The following is a 23,791-nucleotide window of genomic DNA, read 5'->3' on the forward strand; positions in this document are numbered from 1 at the left end:
TGTTGAGCATCCGAAACACGCCCGAGGCCCCCGAACCCTAACCTAATATACCGACCAATCCTAAAACACTATACAAACTTAGTCGAGCCCTCAAATCACATCAAACAACGCAAAAAATCGCGAATCACCCTCCAATTGAAATCTTAAGTACTTGAAACTTCATCATTCTACAACTGATGCTGAAATCAACCAAACCATATCCGATTGATCCCAAATTTTGCACACAAGTCATATTCAACAATACGGACCTACTCCAACTTCCGAAATCGGATTTCGACCCCGATATCAAAATTTTCACTACCGGTCCAAAAGTCCAAAATTTTAACTTTCGCCATTTTAAGCCTAAATGTGCTACGAGCCCCCAAAACACATTCTGGACACGCCCCTAAGACCAAAATCACCTAACGAAGCTAACGGAACTAACAGAATTCCATTTTGGAGTCTTCTTCACATAGTTTCAACTACGGTCCTAATCCTAAGGCTTAAACCTCCATTTAGGGACTGAGTGTCCCAAAACACTCCAAAAATCAAAATGAAAACTCCCGGCTAGTCACAATAGTAGAAACAGATATGGGAGAAGCAATAAATAGGGGATTGGGACTATTACTCTCAAAATGACCGACTGGGTTGTTACACCCCAGTACCCATAAAAAAATAATAGAAAGCACGATTGGCCAATCTATCGAGCATTTGATCTAAGAAAGGAAGTGGAAAGTGATCCTTCCTTGTTACCTTGCTGAGCTTGCGATAGTCCATACACACCCTCCAACCAGTCACCGTTCTTGTAGGAATCAATTAATTCTTGTCATTGGTGACCACCGTCATGCCCTCTTCTTTGGGACACATTGAACCAGAGAAGTCCATGAACTATTGGAGATGGGGTAGACAACCCCGACATCCAACCACTTGATAATCTCCTTCTTGACAACTTCTTGCATAGCCTCATTGAGTCTTCTTTGATGTTCAACAGATGGTTTAGCACCATCATCCAACTTGATCTTATGCATGCAAAAGGCGAGGCTTATGCCCCGAATATCCGCCAAGGTCCACCAATAGCCTTCTTCCTCTTTTGTAACACCGCCAATGTAGAATCTACCTGCATGTTAGTCAATTAAGAGGAAAGAATAACTGGTAAAATAGAACAACGGCCAAAAAATTCATACCGAAGATGTGGAGGCAATAAATTCAACACCAAGGTAGGTGGGTCTTCAATATAAGGCTTTGTAGGGGGAGTCTTCCTATTTTCAAGATCCAAGGACAGTTTCCAGGGTGCATAGTTGTACGACCCCATTCCTTGCAAATAGTTCACACATTCCATGAAGCTATCCATCTTTTCATCATCAAAGTTGAGCAAGACGGCCTCCAATATATCACCAATGTTGATTGTAGCACTTGTATCATCAATAATGACATCGGTCACCAAATCCAAAAAAGAACACACCCCATTGCTATTTGGTTGCCGCATGAACTTACACACATGGAATACCACATTTTCATCACCAACCCGAAAAGTGAGATCTCCGGCTTCAACATCACAAAGAGCCTTACCCGTAGCAAGTAAATGTCTCCCAAGAATAATTTGTACCTCATAATCCACCTCACAATCTAGAATAACAAAATTCATCGGAAGAATGAATTTATCAACCCGGACCAAAACATCTTCAATCACACCCGATAGCCTTTTCATGGTACAATCGGACATTTGCAATCTCATCGGAGTGGGTCTTGGTTGCCCAATCCCCAAAGCCTTAAAAACCGAATAGGGCATCAAATTTATACTTGCCCCAAGATCACAAAGAGCTTTAGCAAACTCGACACTTATAATTGTACAAGGAATCGTGAAATCACTGTGATCCTCCAACTTAGGAGCCATTGAATGAACAATCACACTCACTTGATGAGTGGCTTTGATAGTTTCAAAGTTTATCGACCGCTTCTTTGTCACAAGATCTTTCATAAACTTTGCATAACCATGCATTTGTTCCAAAGCTTCTACCAATGGTACATTGATTGAAAGACTCTTCATCATTTGAATGAACTTCTTGAATTGGTTCTCACCATTTTGCTTGGCAAGTCTTTGAAGGTATGGAGGTGGAGGCTTAGGCAATTGTATCTTTGCATTTTGCACTACCGGTTCCGGTATGTCAATGATGTGTTCCCTATACGGGTTCATCTCCTCTTGAGTCTCTTCCACACTATCATCAATATCAATCCAAACTTTTTTATTTGGTTGAACATCATTGTTCGGGATCTCTTCTTCTTGGATTACTTGATCATCCTCAACAAGTCGCCTTCCACTTGAGGTGGGTGCATTCCCGCCTTTTCCACTTCTTGTGATAATCACCATAGCATGCCCCGTATTGTTAATACCCTTTGGTTTCACCACCATCTCACTTGGTAGTGCCCCCTTAGGACGAGAATTTAAAGCTTGAGAGATTTGCTCCATTTGAACTTCTAGGTTGCGGATTGATGTGTTGTGTGAGGAAAGTTGGGCATCCGAATCAGCATTCTTTTCCATCATTTGCTTGAACATATTCTCAATACGTCCCATCTCATTGTTTGAAGAACTTGACCCATGAGAAGGATAAGGATGTGGGTTGATCGGTTGGTGATACATTGGAGGCCTTTGAAAACCTGACCCCCGGCTGCCTTGATTGTTACTTCAACCACCTTGGTTGTTGCCTCCCCAATTTCCTTGGTTGTTTCCACTCCAATTTTCTTGATTGTTATTACACTCCAATTTTTTTGATTGTTGTTATTATGTCAATTCCCTTGAATGTTAGAATTCCAATTACCGTGATTGTTTTGTGGTCGCCATTATTGTTGGTTTGGGCCTTGGAAGTTGTTTCTTTGCCCTTGAAAATTGTTCACATATTGCACTTCCTCCTCTTGCTCATTATAAGAATCATCTTCATCAAAACCACCATCATCTTGCACATAGTTCTCCATTCGAGTTTGCACTTGTGGACCCTTAGTCCTCTTCTTGTTCACCAAAACATTCACTCTTTCCATAACATGAACTTGCTTAGGGGCTTGCACTTGACTAAGTTGAGCTTTTACTAGTTGATTCATGGTAATGGTGAATTCGGCAATGGCTTGCCCATGATCTTGCAATTCTTTGTGGAGGTGGATCATATTCGGATCACCTTGTCGGACATTGGCCTGGGATTTCCAAGCTGACAATGTTTCTGCCATCTCATCTAAGATTTCACATGCCTCCGCATAAGGCATAGCCATAAATTTCCCACTGGCTAGTTGATTCACTACATATTGGTTGGTTATGTTAGTTCCATAATAAAAGGTTTATTGTATCATGTTTTTGGTCGTATTGTTGTTGGGACATTCCTTAACCATTGTTTTATAGCGCTCTCATATCTCGTGTACTGGTTCATTCGGCTCTTGCTTGAATTCCCAAGATCTCATCTCGAAGTGTAGCCATGTCGGGAGAGAAAAACTTAGCAATGAACTTTTCAGCCAACTCATCCTAAGTGTGAATTGAATGGTTCGACAATCATTTCAACCAATCTAACGCTTTCCCCCATAGAGAGAAGGGAAAAATCCTTAGCCTCAATGCATCATCGGAAATATTAGTTTTCTTGGTCCCCCAACATGTATCCACAAAGCCCTTCAAATTTTTATAAGCATTTTGAGTTGGAGTACCGATAAAGAAATCCCGTTGGTCAAGCAAAGTGAGCCTCACATTGGTTATTTGAAGGTTACCTGCCTTAATATGGGGAGGGACTATTGCACTTGCATAACCTGGTGTATAGCTGCTCGTGGTGGAGGTAGGGGGTGGACGTGCACATTGTCATGTGGTACCTGACCTCTTCGATTGGCTTGTGGCTCCTGAGGTACCTCTTCTACTTGTTCCTCCTTGCCATCCAATTCCCCCAAAGGCAAATTATCGAGCTCACCGTTCGCCATGTTTGTATTTATAATTTCTCAAACAAATTAGTAACACGGAAGGGAAAGAAGATTTTCCAAAAAATATACTCAAATATATAGCTAACACCGTTTTAACTCCTCGGCAACGACGCCAAAAATTAATCCATGTCCAATCCACACTCAATAATGAGAGAAAAGGGTCGTTGAAAGAATAGTACCCAACAAGAGTCGGGGTCGATTTTCACAGGGAGTTTAATATGGGTGTTAGGGTGTACACTTGATGAGAATAAATGAAATAACTTAACTGCGCTTCTACACAAGGGATTTTATTTTCTACTTCTAAATTAACACTAACAGTTGTAAACTAATGAGAAGAAACTAGAAAGTGAGTAATTGTTTTTGTTGCTTTTACCAAATGGTTAAAAGGCCTAGGGATGCGACCTTCACCTAGGTGTTCGCCTAATGGATTGAGCATGTCAATACTTGTTTTATTGATCGGGGTGTATTATAGCTCTCAACTCTAAGTTACCTATTCAATACCTCTCGGTCATAGAGTGATTTTGCTCAATTTGGCTTCCTCAAGCCCAAATGGGTATCAAGCTAACTAGTTGATATGAGCTCAAGTCGGGTTTTCCCTATCTCTAGTTCCAACACTTTAATTAGGCTAGTCAAATCCTTAACTAGCCGAATTTCTTATTTGCCAAGTTTTGCTAGACTAGGTCCCTCTTTCTCAAGTAAAGACTAAGTAAAAAAGGCATGAATCAATATTTTTAACCAATAATTCTATAATTAAAGCATAAAACAGGCTAAATAACAAACACCCAATTATAAACAAACATTAAATTAAATACCCATAAGATTTACACACTAGGGTTAGGTCACAACCCTAGTAAAAGTCTAGCTACTCATAGTATAAAATGAAGAAAACAAAGAAGAAATACTAATGAATCCTATAATATAAAATTAAAATGTTAAACTATGATGTTTTTATCCCAAAATGATCACCAATTTCCTAAAATGGAAAACTACAACGACTATAGTTGCTAGAACTTCAAAACTTGACCGAAAAATGTGATTCCCGTCTATTTATAGTGGCTCAAAATTCGCTGACAAAAATGCGCCTTGGGAGGTTCTGCGGCCGCACAATTCTATGTGCGGTCTACACATTTCTTGAGTTTGCAGGGGGCTAGATTCATAGCCGCATAATTTGGTCTGCGGTTGCGATTTAATTTCTGCGGCCCCACAATTCATGTGCGGTCCGCACTTCAGGTAAGGTTTCAAGTCTTGGTCAGTTGCACATTCTCTGAACTTTTTGAATTCTTGTCAGTGCGGACCATGTTCTGCGGCCACACAAATTGTGTGCGGTTCGCACTTCTGCTTCAAATACTGCTGGGCTTCTTCATCAGTTCTGCGGTCTGCACTTGATTCTGTGGACCACACTTCTAGTATGTTGCACCCTTCTTGCCTCGTGAGACGAAACACTCCTTTTTGAGTCGTATTTCTTTATTTGAGCCCAAATTTCCTACATTCCTACAATTTGCATACTTTCATTAGTTTTGGGAACATAAATCAACTTTCAGACTAAAACAAAAGTAAAAAGGTACTAATAAGTGGTCAAAATCTACACTTATCAGTTCCAGATGCAATTCCCTGCTTCAAGGAGTGGATCGAGGGGATTTGCAAACAAATGTCTAACTTTGAGCGTGAATGGCGCAAGCTCTCGAGGGGCAAGTGGGAGGCCCGTTCCCATGGTGAGTCTTCTGCCCGAATAATTTCATTTATAAACCTAACTTTTATATTTGCTAAGTCTTTTCCCCTTTACAGGTTTGCCCAAGACCACCGAGCTTCTGCCATTGGATGAGGACGAGGCCCCGTCCTCGCTTGCTAAAACCTATACTTCAGGGTAGCACGGAGTTTCCTCAAAGGAGGAGAAAAAGAAAAAGAGGAAATCCTCCGGTTCCCAAGACACAGAGGTGAAGAAGAAGAGGGTTGCTGTCTGTGTCCGGAAAAGCAACAAAAAGAATACCAAAGCCAGGGTACCGGAACCCGATTCCCTCTTCCGGATCAGGGATTACCCTGAGGATGACAATCTTGAGTTCATTGCTCATTGATCGGCCATCAACGAGGGGGAGAAAGCAACAACTGAGGAAGGTGGCGAGAGGCCGATTCCCCTCTATCTCGGGAACCAGAAGGATAATCGGAGGCCACAGATTCCCGAGAAGCCACTCCTACCTCGAAGGAGGTAGTCAGTGTAATCGACATCGCGGAGACACTGTCCCACACAGAGTCCATGGTGAGAGAGGCTCAAGCTGGTAAAGAGAAATCAAACGAAACGGCATCGGGCCCAGATGATTCCCTCAACATGTTCTTCGACGACATGGACATGAGCGCGCTGGAGGACTACTCCGGGTTTGGTCACCTGGAGGTCCCAAAAAAGGATGAGTCATCGGGATCGGGCGAGCCGAGCTCGAGCCTAAGCTAATGAGGTAGTTCCTTACCTCGATTATGGATCCCGACCACAAGAGAACAGTTTTTCTTACTATCCCAGTAGATGCCCGGGCACTGTCCGCTTCGGTGGGTGTGGCCAGCTACCTTCGTTGCCTGGTGACCAAGGAGAAACAAGCGAAGATGAATTATGTAGGCACCTCAAGCCTCTTCAACGAGGAGCAACATGCACTGACTCAGGTAAGACATATATTCTTTATATCCTTTGCGAATTTTGCTTAGTTTTAGCATATTCTAATGACCTCATTATTTTTCAAGCTTTGGTGCTCGATCATGAAAGCTTCCTTCAGTCCTGCTTGGAAGTTAGCCAACTCAAGTTCGAGCTCAATTAGCAAGTCCGGAAGAAGGATATGTATAAGGCTCTCAGTGAGCAACAAGACGAGGCCATCAAAGACCTCCCAATTCTCCGAGCCGAGCTAGAAAAGGCATAGAAAGAAGCCTTGTCCGTAAAATGGGAGCATGCCGAACTTGTTGAGAAGGTAAAGATCTTTGAGGCTAAAAATGAGAAGTTGCTTGTGATGACTAATGACGCAAATTTGTAGGTCCAAGAGAAGATATACTTGATTGACCAGCTTCAGGCCGAGATGGATGAGGTCAAGACCATGGTCGAGGCGATGAAGGGCAGGATAAACTTGCTGGCTTCGGAAAAAGGAGGCTACAAAAGAGGAGCTTGCAATGATTAAGGACCAGATCTGAGTGGCAAAGGGCAAAGACGACAAGTGGTCACGACTGAATGATGAACTCCGAGCACAACTGAACTCAACCGTCACAGAACAGGATGCCCTCGGCCAGGAATACACTGTGCTGAAGTCCAAATTAGAGGCAACTTTGATTGATTCCTCCGAAGTCGAGGAAATGCTGGCGCAATATAAGGCTGATGTGAAGATAGTCGAGGCCCGCTTAAAGACGAAGACCGAGTATGTAAAGCGGTTATCCCAGAGGGAGACACTCGATGAGATTCACGTCCGAGGATATGAACTGTCGGCTGAGAATGAAGAGGCCAAGAGGATTGAGGACGAGGCAAAGGAACTTTATGAGCCCGAAGGTTCCGACGATTCCGATAGTTCCAGTGCAGAGTCAAGCCCCGGTGAAAATTAGGCATTATTGCCTTAGTTCTTTTTTGTTTTCCCTTGTATATTTTATTTCTTGTTTATTTCAAGACCGTCTTATCGTGCCATTGTAATATCGGCAATACCATATTTTTACTTTTCAGCATCTATTTGCGAACTTTTATTTGTGTATCGTTATTAATGCCTTAGCATATAATCAAATGTAGTCTGGGGCATTCGTTCTTTAGAGGCCCTAATGGAGCTCGATTTTGATGACAACTTCGGATTACTTGTGGCTTCGAGATTTTGATAAAATCGAAGACTTTTAAGATGCTTAAGTGTTTTAGTCATATATGGCGATATTTCTACCGAGGGTAACCTTTTCATAGGTTTTAATTATATGTAAGGGCCTTACTTTCCGAGTGCGGACTACAAACGTCTCCCGATCGCTTTAGGGTGGCCGTAGCCTTTCGTATTCGGGCACTGCCTAATAGGCTAGGTGCCTCCGAGATTCGATGGTCCGGACCGTCCGATATTTTATCGGACAATAGTCCCCGAGTCAGGGTAGCCCGTGGGCTCTAGGATCTAGGATCCGTTGTGACGCATTGACGAAGCAAAATTCAAAATGCGTAATAATAAAGTGTGAGGGAAGAAAAATTTTCTTTTATTGTTTTATGTGTAGGGTATATAATCGTAGGCGCATAAGCCTTGTGTCATGGCTGGAATGAGCTACATTGGCACGGTTCGTATGACTGTTTGACCCTTACAATGAATCCTAATCACCAAGCCTTAGCTTTTGACATATAAATTTTTACCTTTATAAGGATCTTAACCTAGGGGTAATGGGCCCCAGTATTTGAGGCCGAACTTGTGAGGGCTCGGATACTGTCGTTTCGGTGCAAACGATCAACAATTTCGGTTTAAGGCCGGTCTTCAAAGCTAAGGTAGCACGTTTTACTGTTGCCTCGTTAAAAACCTTGTAGAAAGACCCATGTGGTTCAAGGGAAAAACTTGTACAACATGTGCTTTCAGACCTAATAGTCACATTTGCCCTTGGCCGGGTACATGTATAGGTTAGTCCGTAATGTAACTAAATTAAAAAAGGGAATTGAGTTAGTACCTTAGCAGTAGTATCGCTTTAAGTGTGCCACGTTTTAGTTGTTTGTTAGTTTTACACCGTTTCCCGATTCAAGCTTGTACGAGCCTTTGCCGGTTATTCCGGAAATTCTATATGGTCCTTCCCAATTCGGGCCTAGTTTACCGTTGTTTGGGTTCCTGGTGTGTAGTGTTACTTTTCTTAATACCAAGTACCCAACTTGAAAATGTCGAAGGTTGGCTCTTTATTGTAATAGCTCCCTACTCACTGCTTCTAGGCGGCCAACCGGACCAGGGCGGCTTCTGGTCTTTCGTCCAATAATTCCAGGCTCATGGTCATGGCCTCGCTGTTTAACACTTAGGTAGCATACTAGAACTTGAGGCTCGGTTCCCCTACCTCGACTGGTATTAAGGCTTCTGCTCCGTAGACTAGAGAGAATGGGGTCGCTCCGGTACTCGACTTCAAAGTCATATGGTAGGCCCACAAGACTTCAGTCAAGATTTCCTTCCACTTTCCCTTCAAACCGGTCAATCTCTTTTTTAGGTTTTGGAGGATAGTTTTGTTCGTCGATTCCGCTTGCTCATTCCCACTAGGGTGGTAAGGCATTGATAATATCTTATTGATCATATGGTCTTCGAATAACTTACTTACCTTGCTATTGACAAATTGTTTTCTATTGTCGCAAACGATCTAGGCCGGTATCCCAAATAGACATATTATGTGATACCATATGAAGTCGATGACTTCTTTCTCCCAGACCTTCTCGAACGCCTAGTCCTCGACCCATTTGGAAAAATAATCGGTCATGAATAGTATGTATTGGACCTTACCGGGCGCCCATAGCAGGGGACCGATGATATTCATTCCCTACTTTACAAATGGCCATGGTGACAGGACCAGGTGGAGCATCTATCCCGGCCGATGAATCATCGGGGCATGTCTTTGGCATTCGTCGCATTTGCATACGATGTCTTTCGTATCCTTCTCCATTTCATTCCAGTAGTAGCCGACTCTGATTAGCTTCCAGACTAAGGATTCTGCCCCTGAATAGTTCCCGCAAGTGCCTGCATGGACCTCTCTCATGGCGTATTCGGTCTCTCCCGGACCTAAGCATCTAGCCAGTAGGCCGAAGAAGGATCTTCTGAACAATGCCCCTTCGACTAAGCTAAATCTGGAAGCTTTGGTATGTAGGGCTCTCGATTCCTTGGGAACTGATGGCAATTTCCTTTTCTTCAGGCAGTCTATATATTTGTTTCTCCAATCTCAAGTCAAACTTGTCGAATTTACTTTGGTGTGACCTTCTTCTACCAACGAGTTCATCAGCTGCACCACTGCCCTCGAGCTGAATTCATCGGAGTCGACAGACGAACTCAAGTTGGCCAGTGCATCAGCCTCACTATTTTGGTCTCGAGGTACGTGCTGCAGAGTCCATTCCTTAAATTGGCGAATAGTTATCTGCAATTTGTCTTAGTACCTCCACATTTGTTCCTCCTTTACTTTGAACATTACGTTGACTTGATTTACGACGAGGAGGGAATCATATTTGGCTTCGATCACTTAGGCCCTGAGGCTTTTAGCCAGTTCTAGACCTGCGATCATAGCATCATACTCAGCTTTATTGTTATTCAATTTAACAGTTCTAATAGATTGTCTAATTACGTTACCTGCGAGTGGTTTTAACACGATACCGAGCCCCGAAACCTTTCACGTTGGATGCACCATCCGTGAATATGGTCCATATCCCCGAGTTAGTCCATGAGGTGAGCAACAATTCCCTTTCGACCTCGGGTATCAAGGCTGGCATAAAGTCGGCCACAAAGTCTGCCAAAATCTGAGATTTTATGAAAGTCCTGGGTCGATACTCGATATCGTATTCGCTAATCTCCACGACCCATTTGGCCAGCCGACTTAAGAGCTTGGGCTAGTGTATGATATTCCTCAGCGGGTAAAAGGTTACGACACATATGGGGTGGCATTGAAAGTATGACTTTAGTTTCCTGGAAGCACTTAGTAAGGCGAGTGCTAACTTTTCTAGGTGAGGATACCTTGTCTCGGCATCGTCCAAGGTTCTACTAACATAATAAATAGGGAATTGCATACCTTCTTCCTCCCGGACTAAGACACCACTTACCGCCACCTTGGAAACCGCTAAGTAAAGGTATAGTTGTTCATCTGCCTTCAGAGTGTGTAGCAAAGGGGGGCTTGACAGGTATTACTTGAGTTCTTACCAAGCTTGTTGGCATTCCGGTGTCCAAGAAAAATCATTCTTCTTTTTCAATAGTGATATGAATCGATGGCTCTTATCGACGATCTCGAGATGAACCGGCCCAATGCGGCTATCTGCCCTGTCAGTCTTTGAACCGCCTTGACGTTGTCGATTACGGTGATGTCCTCTATGGACTTTATTTTGTCGATGTTGATCTCTATCCCTCGATCAGATACCATGAACCTGAGAAACTTGCCCGAGCCGACCCCAAATGCACACTTCTCCGAGTTTAGCTTCATGTTGTACTTCCTTAATATATCGAAGGTTTCCTGCAAATGTTTCAAATGGTCCTCTGCTCGTAGAGACTTGACCAACATATCGTCAATATAAACTTCCATTGATTTTCCTATTTGTCCTTCGAACATCCGGTTTACTAGGCGTTGGTTGGTGGCACCAATGTTCTTTAGTCCGAATGGCATTACGTTATAGCTGTATGTCTCGAACTTTGTTATGAAATAAGTCTTTTCTTGATCATCCGGGTCCATCCGAATTTGGTTATACCTGGAGTAGGCATCGAGAAAGTTGAGTATCTCGTGCCCGGCCATCGCGTCGATCATTCGATCGATTTTAGGCAAAAGGAAAGAATACTTCAGACATGCTTCTTTTAGGTCCTTATAATCTACACACATTCTTAGTTTATTTCCTTTTTAGGTACTACCACTACGTTAGCTAACCAATCCGAGTATTTAACCTCCCAGATGGAACCTATTTCTAGAAGTTTGGATACCTCATCCTTGATGAACGCGTGTTTGATCTCGGACTGTGGCCTTCTCTTCTGCTTGACCGGATGTAACTTCAGGTCCAAACTCAGCTTATGAGTAGCTACCTTTGGTGGGATCCCTGTCATGTCTAAATGAGACCAAGTAAAACAGTCAATGTTAGCTTTAAGAAAATTAATAAGTTTTTTCCTAAGCTCGGGGGTTAACCCCGTGCCCAGGTATACCTTTCGATCCGGTAGGTGCTCGACTAGTATAACTTGCTCCAACTACTCGACCATTCATTTGGTGGCATCGGTGTCATCGAGAGCTATAAATGATCTCGGGACACCGTAATCGTGTACATCATCCGCTCCGTGTTCTTCCCGTTTCTCCGGTCTGGCTGAGGCCGATATCATTGACTGCTATTTAATCTCTTCTTTTTTGGTCAGTTCCATGCTCTTCGATGTTGAAACCGTGGGCATCGGGATCACTTCATCGACATCAAACATTTTCCTTGCGGACGACTATTCTCTTTAGACCGTTTTGACTCCCCCTCATGGTGTGGGAAATTTCAGCTCCTGGTGTAAGTTCGAAGGTACCTCCCTCATGTTGTGGACCCATGGACTTCCGAATAAAGCATTGTACCTCATTTCCTCTTCGATCATATAGAACTTTGTTTCGTGGATTGTTCCGATAGTGTTTACCGGAAAAGTTATCTCTTCTTTCGTGGTCTCACACGTCATGTTGAATCCATTCAATACCCAGACCGTCGGTACGATTTGATCCTGTAACCCCAATTGCTCTATGACCCTTGACCTGATGATGTTGGCCGAGCTACCTGGATCAATCAACACACGTTTAACTCGAGATGTATTAATAAGTATAGATATTACCAGTGCATCGTTGTGAGGCTATACGATGCCCTCAACATCTTCGTCACTGAACAAAATAACTCCCTCCATAACATAATCCCCGATGCATTTTTACCTCGTAATAGATACTTTAGTGCATTTTATCATTGTCCCTTGGGGGACTTCGACTCCCCTAATGATCATGTTGATCACGTGCTAAGGCTCTTCTAGTTCGACATGTTTGTTGGCATCCCTCTTTCTGAAGTGGTTTTTGGCTCGCTCGCTTAGGAATTCTCGGAGGTACCCATTGTTGAACAGTCGAGCAACTTCTTCTATTAACTGTCGGCAATCTTCGGTCATATGACCGTGAATGATGTGATACTTACATATCAAATTAGGATCTCTCTGAGCTGGGTCGGACTGTAATGGTCGGGGCCACTTGGTATCTTTGGTGCACCCTATGGCTGATACGATGCTTGCAGTGTCTATGTTGAAGTTATACTCCGATAACCTTGGCGCTTCCCTACTCCCGAGTGACCTGCCGAACCCGTTCTTGCTCATCAAACCGGTCGCTCGGCCCTCGATCACTTCTCTTATCGTTCCTTACTGGGTGACGCCCGGATCCGTTTTCCCTCCGATCCGTGCTGTATGGCTGATATCGATCTCGGACCTGTCTTGGCTCCTGATCAATGGCTCTCTTAGATCTATCATCAGTTATGATGCAATAAACAGACCCAGAAGGGGCCCCGAGTTGGTCGTCCTCGACCCTGATATTCGACTGGCACCTATTGTGGACATCGGCTAAGGTTACCGCCAGGTGCTCCACCAAATTTTGCTTTAGTTGTTGAGAGGCCAAGGAACTTCTGGGGTTAAACCCCTGAGTGAATGCCCGAACAACCCAATCATCCTCAACTGGTGGCATATCCATCCGCTCCATATGGAATCTTGACACGAACTCTGAGAGCTTCTCGTTATCCCTTTATTTGACCTTGAAAAGATCTGACTTTCTAGTCTCGAACTTGATGGTTCCGGCATGGGCCTTTACGAAAGCATCTGCAAGTATAGCAAATGAATCAATGGAATTTGGAGGTAGGTTGTGATACCATATCATTGCTCCCTTGGACAACACTTCCCCAAACTTCTTCAGCAACACCGACTCTATTTCATAATCTTCCAAATCGTTCCCTTTGATCGCGCATGTATAGGAGGTTACATGCTCATTTGGATCCGTTGTTCCCATTATATTTGGGAATGCCGGGCATTCAAAACCTCTTCGGGATAGACTTTGGTGCCGCGCTCGGAGGAAATGACTTCTAAATTTTTTTTAGAGTCCGATCCTTTCAATATCGGGTGCTCCCCGGATCTGATCGACCCTAGAGTTGTATGTTTTCACCTTTTTGTCGTTGGCCACAATTTTTTTCTCGCCTGACTCCACCCGTTTGGTTAACGCTTCGAGCATCTTCATTACCTCTGAAGTTTCCCGGGCTCGGCTCCACCCGGTCTCTAGGTGGTTTTTTCATCTCTCCTAGTACATTCCCTAGATTGTTCGGACTCGACCCTGTTAGGTGCGTGGTTTTGATTACGCAATTGTGCTATTGCCGCCTGTTGAGCTTGCAACATTTCGAAAATCAGTCATAGGCTCACCCCATCACCTTCACCTTCGGGCGCTTCTCGAGCAATTGGTCGTGGTCCTCCACGAGCACTATTTTTAGGATCAGTTGTCAAATTGATGTTGATGGCCACATGCGAGTTAGAATCGACCGGGTTGGCGGCTGGGACACCATTGGGATCGGAAAGAAGCACATCATTACTAGGCACCACATTATTATTTTCGCCGTGATGGATTGACTCAGCGTCAACGTTCTAGTGAGCAGATTGAGAGTTTGACATTTTTAGGCTGACCTGAAATTAAGATTTCAAAGAGCAAGCGTAAAATAAGATGCGTTAAGGAGATTCGTACCAAATTACCACTATTATCCTTAGCCCCACGGTGGGCACCAAGCTGCTTATCCCAAAAAATAAGTAACAATTAAATTTTTATGCGGTTTAAAGAATACATAATTTAATTTAATACGAACAATTAAGAATAAAAGATAGATGAATTAAAGACGAAATAAACGATCAAACCAATCGCAATGTGATGACCAGGCCTAGTCTCAAATTGGACAATGTCTCTCTTCCATGATTGGACCCTCGGTACAAGCTCGGTCGTGAGTAAAGAATAGAACAAATAAGTAATTCCTTGCACAGTAGCTAGGAGACAAAAGTAAACTTTTACTGCTTTGAATTGCGTGTTACAATGTGTTAGATAAAAATAACTCTCCCTTTATATAGTAGGAGAATTTTAACCCTAGTATAAGTCCTACAAAGGTTAAAAAAATCTTGTTTTCCCGGTAGTTGTTGATCTGTAATGAACAGCGAACGGTATTCCCACCGTAAAATTCGGTTGAGGGCAAATGCCCGCTATCCTTCATGCATAACCGTCCACCGTATCTCCCGAGGTACAGAGGCTACACTTGGTCCGGGGCATGTAGCCTTTCCGTGTCTGATCTTCAATACATCGTTCACTGTTCCCGGGTCTCGATACGAGGAGTTCCCGACTTCAATTATCATTTCGACGATCCGTGCTTCCCCTTCGTTCTCTCACCGGGGAATTGGGGAAAACTTTGCCCCCGATTTTACCCATACACAATGACAACCTACTAAAGGTACACAACTGCCTTTTCCTGATCGTTCAGCCCATCATTATTGGCATTGGTTTCGGCCCATCATTATTGGCATTGGTTTATTTTAAATATGACTACACAACAATTACGCCTCAATTTCAAATATGTTGGAGTTGTTTATATATGCTTACTTCTCCATTAAAGCTTAATTAGCACCTAAATGGAGCTTGTTGGCTCAGTTCTATGGCATTCTACACGTGAAATGCTAATTAATTAGAGAACAAATAAGAATATACAGTTGTCACTATATATCTATTTAATTGTCCAGTTCAGCTACATCTATTAAGCAAGATTTGGTTAGTGCAACTGCTAAATTAATTAGCAGATAATCACTATATTATTATGAGGCTTCACTTATTTAAGAAGCTGCCAAAAAGAAGATGAGAACAAAAAATTCAAAGAACACAAAAATAACGTGCTTGAGATTAAACACTCAACAAGCTAAGCATAGTCTGGTTAAATTTCTTGTATATAAAGACCTCAAACAAAAACTCTAAGTACACCATCTTTTCGTTTCCTCTCTTTAATCTCCTTGCAAAGCCAAAAAGGTAAGAAATAGAAGAAAAAAAGAGAGGAAATATATATTAAAAGAACCATGAAAGTTAAGGTAGAAAGCCCAAGAATTATCAAGCCTTTATATGAAATAACTCCTCCTTCAAAAACAAGCCAAATTCCTCTTTCTGTCTTTGATACAGTCACTTATGATGCCCACATTGCAGTAATTTATGCATATCACCCACCCACCCCATCAAATTCTGCCATTGAGTTAGGACTTCAAAAAACATTAGCCATTTATAGGGAAATGGCAGGGAGATTAGGCAAAGATGAAAGGGGTAATCTTGTCATTTTACTCAATGATAAGGGTGTTAAATTTATTGAGGCATCAGCTGAGAGTGCACTTGATCATTCAATACTCCTCAAGCCTTCACCAATTTTGCTTAATTTACACCCTAGCTTAAAAAATGTTGATGATTTGATACAAATTCAAATCACTAGATTCACTTGTGGCTCCATGATTGTTGGATTTACAATCCACCACCGAGTTGCTGATGGCCGTTCCGCCAGCCACTTCTTGGTTGCATGGAGCCAAGCCACTCGAGGCCTCGGAGTCAATCCACTTCCTTTTTGCGATAGTACCATTGTCACCCCTAGAAACCCTTCCCTCATTGAGTTTGAGCATGAGGGTGCAGAGTTTATATCTAAAAGGGAGCAAAAAGAATATTCGCTCAACGGATTAACTCCTTATATGGAAAATGATGTTGTTGTGGAAAAATTTCATTTCACTCCCGAGTTTATCACCAAGCTCAAGGCAATAGCTTCTTCCAAGAATGGCCAAAATAGGCCTTTTAGCACTTTTCAAAGCCTTGTAGCACATTTATGGAGGGTTATGACTCGAGCTCGCAACCTACATTGTTCAGAAACCACCCAAATAAGAATTGCGGTTGATGGTCGAATGAGATTAATCCCAAGAGTATCCAATGAGTACTTCGGGAATTTAGTCCTTTGGGCATTCCCGACTGCAAAAGTGAAGGACCTTTTGCGAGAGCCTCTTCCATATGCAGCAAATCTCATTCACGATGCTATCGCAAAGGTAAACAACGACTACTTCAAGTCATTCATTGACTTTGCAAGTTACGAGGCGATCGAGAAAGATCTTATCCCCACAGCAGACATGAACAAGCACATACTTTGCCCTAATTTGGAGGTCGATAGTTGGTTAAGTTTCCCATCTCATGACCTTGATTTTGGAACAGGTAGTCCTTGCTCTTCCATGCCATCTTTTTACCCAACAGAAGGCATGTTATTACTCGTGCCGTCTTCAATTGGAGAAGGAGGTATTGATGCTTTCATTCCGATATTCAAAGACAACTTGTCAGTCTTCAAGAAATTATGCTATTCTCCAGCCTTCATGCAGATAGAAAAGCTCCATTCATATCTATGATACATAGTTCAATGTGTTACATTTAAGAGTCAGAAAATTGTTCTTGTTTAATTATGCTCTTGTTACGTTTTTATAAAGACGTTATGGTAATTTCAGTGTTTAATTGGTATTGATCATAGGTAAATTTTAGCTTTTGTTTTTTTATGTTTTTTGTCCGTATTTTTCTTTTTCTCAGCCACTAATTACTAGTAATATATGATAAACAAAAAGGCGCGTAAAGGATTCAACATAAACCTTTATGATTATAATAGAAAAAAATAATTCTGCAAAGATTGTTTTATTTTCGTATCACTTGCGTGTAAAAATAAAGATTATCGCAAATTTTTTATATAAAACCATTTTTTTTGTAATGGGTCACAAACCAGTTGATTCCCATAAACGGTATCCTACCTATACCAAAGGAGAAAAGAGGAATTTACATAGAATACAATATATTTAAGATTAATTATTTAAATAACTTACAACTATTTCTCGAAAATTACAAATAATACAATTTATTTTAAAATCTTACCTTTTTAATTAAATTACACATAACTTTTCATCCATAATATCTCTCGCTTAAAACTTGAACCTAAAAAATAGGGATTGCACCAATTAAAGCATATCACTACATTAAGTTTAAAATTATCATATTTTCTCTCTTATCAAACAATATCTCACCAGTCACTCCAACATCAAATTCTAAAACTTCTTCTCTTTAGAAACGGTGATGGAATTGAATTGGAACCATTCTTATCATCCAACTTATTTTCTCCCCACAATATTATATCTCGGATATTGTATAATACTTAATTATGTATATACACTTTACTATAAATTAAAGGTAGACTATATTAAAATTGTTCTATGCATTTTTGCAAAGTGTTAATTAATATTTGTATATTGTATATATAGTTATATATAATATATGTATTATATATACTATATATTATTATTCGTATATATAATATACAGTATAATATAATAGCTATATATATATATATATATATATATATATATATATATATATATATATATATATATATATATATATATATAATTAATTAATATGTATAATATAATATTGTGTATATTGTATAATAACATATAATATTTGTATGATTAATATTATATAGATGATGAAAGGATGAAAGAATAGAGCAATTTTCATCCGAAATTATGGAACATGAGTCTCTGTTTTTATGGAGGATGTAGTGTGGGTATGAGATAATATTTTGTATATTGTATAATAACATATAATATTTGTATTATTAATATTATATAGATGATGAAAGGATGAAAGAATAGAGCAATTTTCATCCGAAATTATGGAACGTGAGTCCCTATTTTCATGGAGGATGTAGTGTGGGTATGAGATAGTGTTATAATAGTAACCTAATGTATTTATAGTGATAATCAATAATTAATAAATTAAAGAGTTTTAGGAGCTAATTATGGAATACGTTTCAAATTAGAATTCCCCTTTATTAGGAAATCTACCCTTTTTAGAGTACATATTTTAACATTTGTTGTAGAATATATTATTCTATTATTAGTTGTAGATTATGGAATATTTTTAGAATCCATAGGTAATTATGAAAATCTCCCGAAGGAAAATCTTCAAAAGGTGGGATGGGCCTTTCTAATGGATTTAGTGTTCGTCGAGCGTAATGGGTGTATTGGCTAGCCCATGGTTTGCACGTTGATATACTCAACTTCCTTTTATCAGGTTTATTTATAACATATGATGGTGCCCTCGCGAGAACATTCCTCTCCGGGACAGTTTGGCCTTAATAGTAACTTATTATGATCCAATTATTTAGGTGTAATAAGTATGCACGAAATACAGTTCAGAGTATATATAGTTAACATTCAAAAGCTTATGACCTTATATGCATACCTTTCACTCTTAAGATCTTTCAGTGGAAAGTGACTTTTGGTATTACCTTGGTTTAACATTTTCGAGTTGCCTATTTTTTATTTTATTTTTGTTTTGGAGGAACTTTCACCATTTAAATGGAACTCAATATTAATCTTGAATAACATGAAGTAAACAAGTAACTTACAACTTGATTGAAGCAAATACTCCATCTAAGTAATACTTTTTGACCTTTTAGCATCTGAACTGTGCAATGTATATTTGTTAGGAGAGGGAAACACATAGGTGCCAGTCTTTTCTGAGGAAGAAAATCCTAACATCTAAGCCTAAATTGGACTAATGGTGTAAGTTTGGTTGTACTTCTATCTATTTATATTACTTTTCTTACATGTGCAACCCCATAATTAACATTTAAAAACTTCAGAATTTTTGTTAGAGCCCAAACTGATAGGCCTTCTACATAATAGGCCCAATAGAAATTGTATAAGACGTGAGCCCAATTACTTGTAAATAAACATTTATTGCTGTAAATAAAAATACTCCTAAATGAAATAAAGAAAGGCAGATGGTCATTTTCTCTTTTTACTTCTCTCTCTCTCTCTCTCTCTCTCTCTCTCTCTCTCTCTCTCTCTCTCTCTCTCTCTCTCTCTCTTATTCTCGACCCTTCTAGGGTTTTCTTATTCCTTCTTCCTCCATAGCTCGTCTGAGTTTCATCCTAATATGGTATCATAGAGGAAATTCTGATTCTCCACGTCATAAGCTTCATTCTCAATGGAGATTTTCTCGGAGATTCCATCAAAATTGATTTCTGGTTAAAATCGGAGATTCCGTTGGGGTTTTCATCTGTCACTACTAGAAATCCGATAAAAACCGACCAACGTTGATCGGTAATGACCAATAACCGTCCAAAATGCGACCATTTACCTGTGGACGGTATTTTAGAGGTCGGAAAGGCATACCGACCAAAGTTGGTCGGAAATTACCGACCAACTTTGGTCGGTCGATTAAATTCAAAAAAAAAATATTGCAAAAAAACCTGACCAAAGTTGGTCAGTTTTTTTCTATCAAAGTTGGTTGGTATTTTAATTATGTAATCAAAAGATTCACCATCTGGGAATCAAACCGGGGTCTGTACTGTGGCAGAATACTATTCTACCACTAAACTATTGGTACATTTTGTTTTAAGACTATTTTTATTTGATTTATACTCTTTAATTATATTTTCACACGAAATTAATCGACCAAAGTTGGTCGGTTTTTTAAAATGATAGGCCGAATTAACCGACCAATTTTAATATTAATTTTTATTTATTTTAATTGAAAAATCGATCAAAATTGGTCGGTTTCTTGAAAAATAAATTTTGAGGGTCAAAAATAGTTGCCCGCATTTTTGCGCCAAAGAAAACCGACCAAAGTTGGTCGGTTTCGTAAAAACAAAATTAAAAAATAAAATATTTTGAAAAACTGACCAACTTTGGTCGGTTTTTTGACCGACCAAAGTTGGTCGGTCCACCTTGGTCGGTTTTTGCCGAATTTCTAGTAATGTGTGGTCGGAAAAGTTTAGGGTTTTAGCTCAAATCATCTCCTACTACACTCGTATTGATGAGAAGTCACAGTTTTGTGAAAGATTCAATAGAAATTTCCGTTCGATTCAAGCTAGGGTTTTTGCGCTACATGCAAGGCCTTACTTCTTCGGGTTTTTCAGAGGAAGGCTAATAATATCACTCTAATCTACACATTTGAGGATTATTTTGATATATCTTAGGGTTTAAATTGTGTGAGTTCCATATTTGCATGTCGTTATTTTTGAGTTGTTAGATTGTATGGATAAGGATTTCCTTTTGTTGTTAGTCGCCTCTAATTAGTCTATGCTATGGGTAGAACTGGTGATAGTTTAGTTTCTACACCTGAGGAATTTGCACCTTTTACACTCGATCCCTCTCATCCCTTCTATGTCCATCCCTCTGATAGTCTTGGTAGCCAATTGGTACCCGTGCTATTTGATGGGCATGGTTTTGTGCTTTGGAGGAGTAGTATGCTCACTTCTCTTTCAGCCAAAAACAAATTAAGGATTTTAGATGGTAGAATCAGTCAACCTAGCCCTAATTTACCTTATTACCCTTACTGGGAGAGATGCAATGATATGGTGAAAGCCTGGATCACCAATTATGTATCTCGAGATATTGCTATCAGTGTTATGTGCTTTATAACTGCCAAGGAAGTTTGGAATGATATCAATGAGAGGTTTGGACAATCAAATGGATCCAAATATCTCCAGATTCAGAGAGAAATAAGTGGTACTGTTCAGGGGGCTTCAGATATTGCCACATATTTCACCAAACTTAGAAGTCTTTGGGATGAGTTGAACTCCTCATATGTAGGGCCCATATGCTCTTGTGGATCCCTTCCCAAGTTTATAGAAGATCAACAACTTTTCCAATTCTTAAATGGTCTCAATGACTCCTACTCAACTGTGAAAAATGCAATAATGATCATGAATCCTCTGTCACCTATTAGCAAGGCTTATTCTCTCATACAACAAGATGAAAGTCTATTTCTTCAACTCCTACCACTGCCAGTAGAACTTTCACACAAAAGGTCAACTTTGACTCAAGGAAGAATATGTCTTCTGTTTCTTGCCAGTATTGCAAGAAGCCTGATCATACAATGGACAAGTGCTACTGGTTACATGGGTTCCCTGCAGACTTCAAGTTTACTAAAAATAAGAAGTTAGCCTCGTGTGTTCAAACTGACATTCCTCATGTTCTGCCAAATGGTCATACATCTCAATATATCTAACAATTCTCCTCATGGGTTCACAAAGAAACAATATCATCACCTGATGACTTTATTCCAACAAGTTCAAATGTCTCATAGTACTAGTTTTGAGACTTTTCCTGCTGAGAACTCTACACTTTGCAGGTTTGTTTACTGCTTATGCTGTTGATTCTGATAACTCTCATGTATGTGCAACTTCTCAGTTAGGAATAAATTCTTGAATATTAGACTCACGAGCAACAAACCACACGACTCCACATAAATACTTACTTTACAACCTTGTACCCTTACCTAAACCTTTTCTTGTTACCTTACCTAATGGGTATAAAGTTAAGGTAATGTCAGCTGGTTCTTTACACCTTAGAATGATATAACCTTACTTAATGTCCTTCTTGTACCATCTTTCAACTTCAATCTGATTTCCATACATAAGTTGATTTCTCAATTGGATTGTATAGCTATTCTTACCAAGTTCAATTGTTCTTTACAGGGCCCTTCTCTTAAGAGGTCATTGGTAATTGGGAAGACTGTTGGAAGGTTGTACTATCTTCTTCCTGATGCTGATTTGTTCCCTAATCCAACTTTATTTTCTTTTTCTAGTTCTGTGTCATGTATTAAGTCTGAGTCCACTATTCCCTTTATAAATACTATTGCATGTGATCAGACACCTATTGTAAATAAAATAAATTTGTTTTGGCATCAAAGATTGGGTCATATGCCTTTTCATAGAATAAAGTCTATTCCTTTCATATATCATAAAGTCTATTCCAAGCAATCTTTTATTTGTTCAATTTGCCCAATGGCAAGGCAGCAAAGGTTGCCTTTCCCTGATAGTCAAATTCATTCAACTACCCCATTTCAACTAGTATATATTGATGTATGGGGGCCTAATAACCCTAAAACTTACAATGGTTTCAGATATTTTTAACCTTAGTTGATGATTACAGTAGAGCCACTGTAACGACTCGACCGGTCATTTCAAGTATTATAACCCCGTCTCCCCATTTACTGCCAAAATTGTGATTTACGGTTGTTATTTGACTTGCCGGGGTAAATGGTTCGGGCCCGATGAGGTTTTGAAATAATTTGGAACACTTAGTTCCAAGTTTTAGAACTTAAGTTGAAAAGGATGGCCGGATGTTGACTTATGTGTAACAACCCCGAAAAATTTTGCTAAGGAAAATTAAGGTTTTGTGGTGCCGAGGTAGATTAATTAGTACAAAGGTTGTAGAAATTTCTCGCGGCGAGCTCGCCGCAGTTCAGACTTTTTGGGCTGAACAATGCACTGGGGAGTAAAGGAAACTTTTCGGCAGAAGAAGACATTTCTGCGGCCCACTATGCGGTCGTAGAATCACTCTGCGGACCGCATAATGGCCGCAAGGTGAATCAGAGGCGAGGTAAGATTGGAGGAAGTTTGCGATACATTATGCGACCGCATACTAGTTCTACGAGCCGCATAATCACCGCAGACCCAACCAGGAGACCCTCATTTTTGGAGCTTAAGTTATGCAGTCGATTTGCGGACCGCAGACATGTTATGTGGTCGCATATGCAACCGTAGATCTGCGTCGGACTTCAACTTTTCTAATTTTTGACCCGACCCTATTTCGATATATTGAGGCAAAGGGGCTCTTTTGGAGCAAAAAAACTGATATTTTTAGAGAGAAGTGAGAGCATCTTAGAGAGAGAAAGTGAAGACCTAGTCATTTATCCATCAATTCTTGTTCAAGGTTTGAAGATTTTACAATGATCTTGCTAGGGCTTCAAAGAGGTAAGAGTTTCTAACCCTAGTCTTCAATTTCGAGTTTGGGTTAAAAGATGGGGGATTAAGAGTACTATTCTTAGGTGTGAAAGTATTATTTATACATACACGTGCCAATAAGATTTGTGGAAAGATTGTTGAGTTCAAATGGGTAAAGATTGGGTTGAAAATGGTAGAAATCTTCAAAGATTTTAATTGAAGATTTCAGGGTCGAGTTGATGTCAAAATTTGATGAAATTTGTATGATTGGACTCGTGGTTGGATGGGCGTTCATAGTTTGTAATATTTGTCGTGTTTCGAGGCGTGGCCCCCACAGGTGATTTTTGAGTGCAATTTCGGATTTTATTGGAAAATTAGTATTTTCACATGGAATTT

General features: G+C 40.3%; 1 protein-coding gene across 1 annotated transcript; it reads left to right on the plus strand.

Annotated features, from left to right (window-relative positions):
- The first annotated feature begins 15,671 nt into the window (after positions 1 to 15,671).
- LOC104106633 (agmatine coumaroyltransferase-2-like) lies at positions 15,672 to 17,018 on the plus strand. The gene has a single exon (XM_009615218.1). The coding sequence runs from the start codon at positions 15,672 to 15,674 to the stop codon at positions 17,016 to 17,018; it is 1,347 nt and encodes a 448-aa protein (XP_009613513.1).
- Positions 17,019 to 23,791: the final 6,773 nt, after the last annotated feature.

Source organism: Nicotiana tomentosiformis, chromosome 11 (assembly GCF_000390325.3).
Source record: "Nicotiana tomentosiformis chromosome 11, ASM39032v3, whole genome shotgun sequence".
In the NCBI taxonomy this organism is placed as follows: Eukaryota; Viridiplantae; Streptophyta; class Magnoliopsida; order Solanales; family Solanaceae; genus Nicotiana; species Nicotiana tomentosiformis.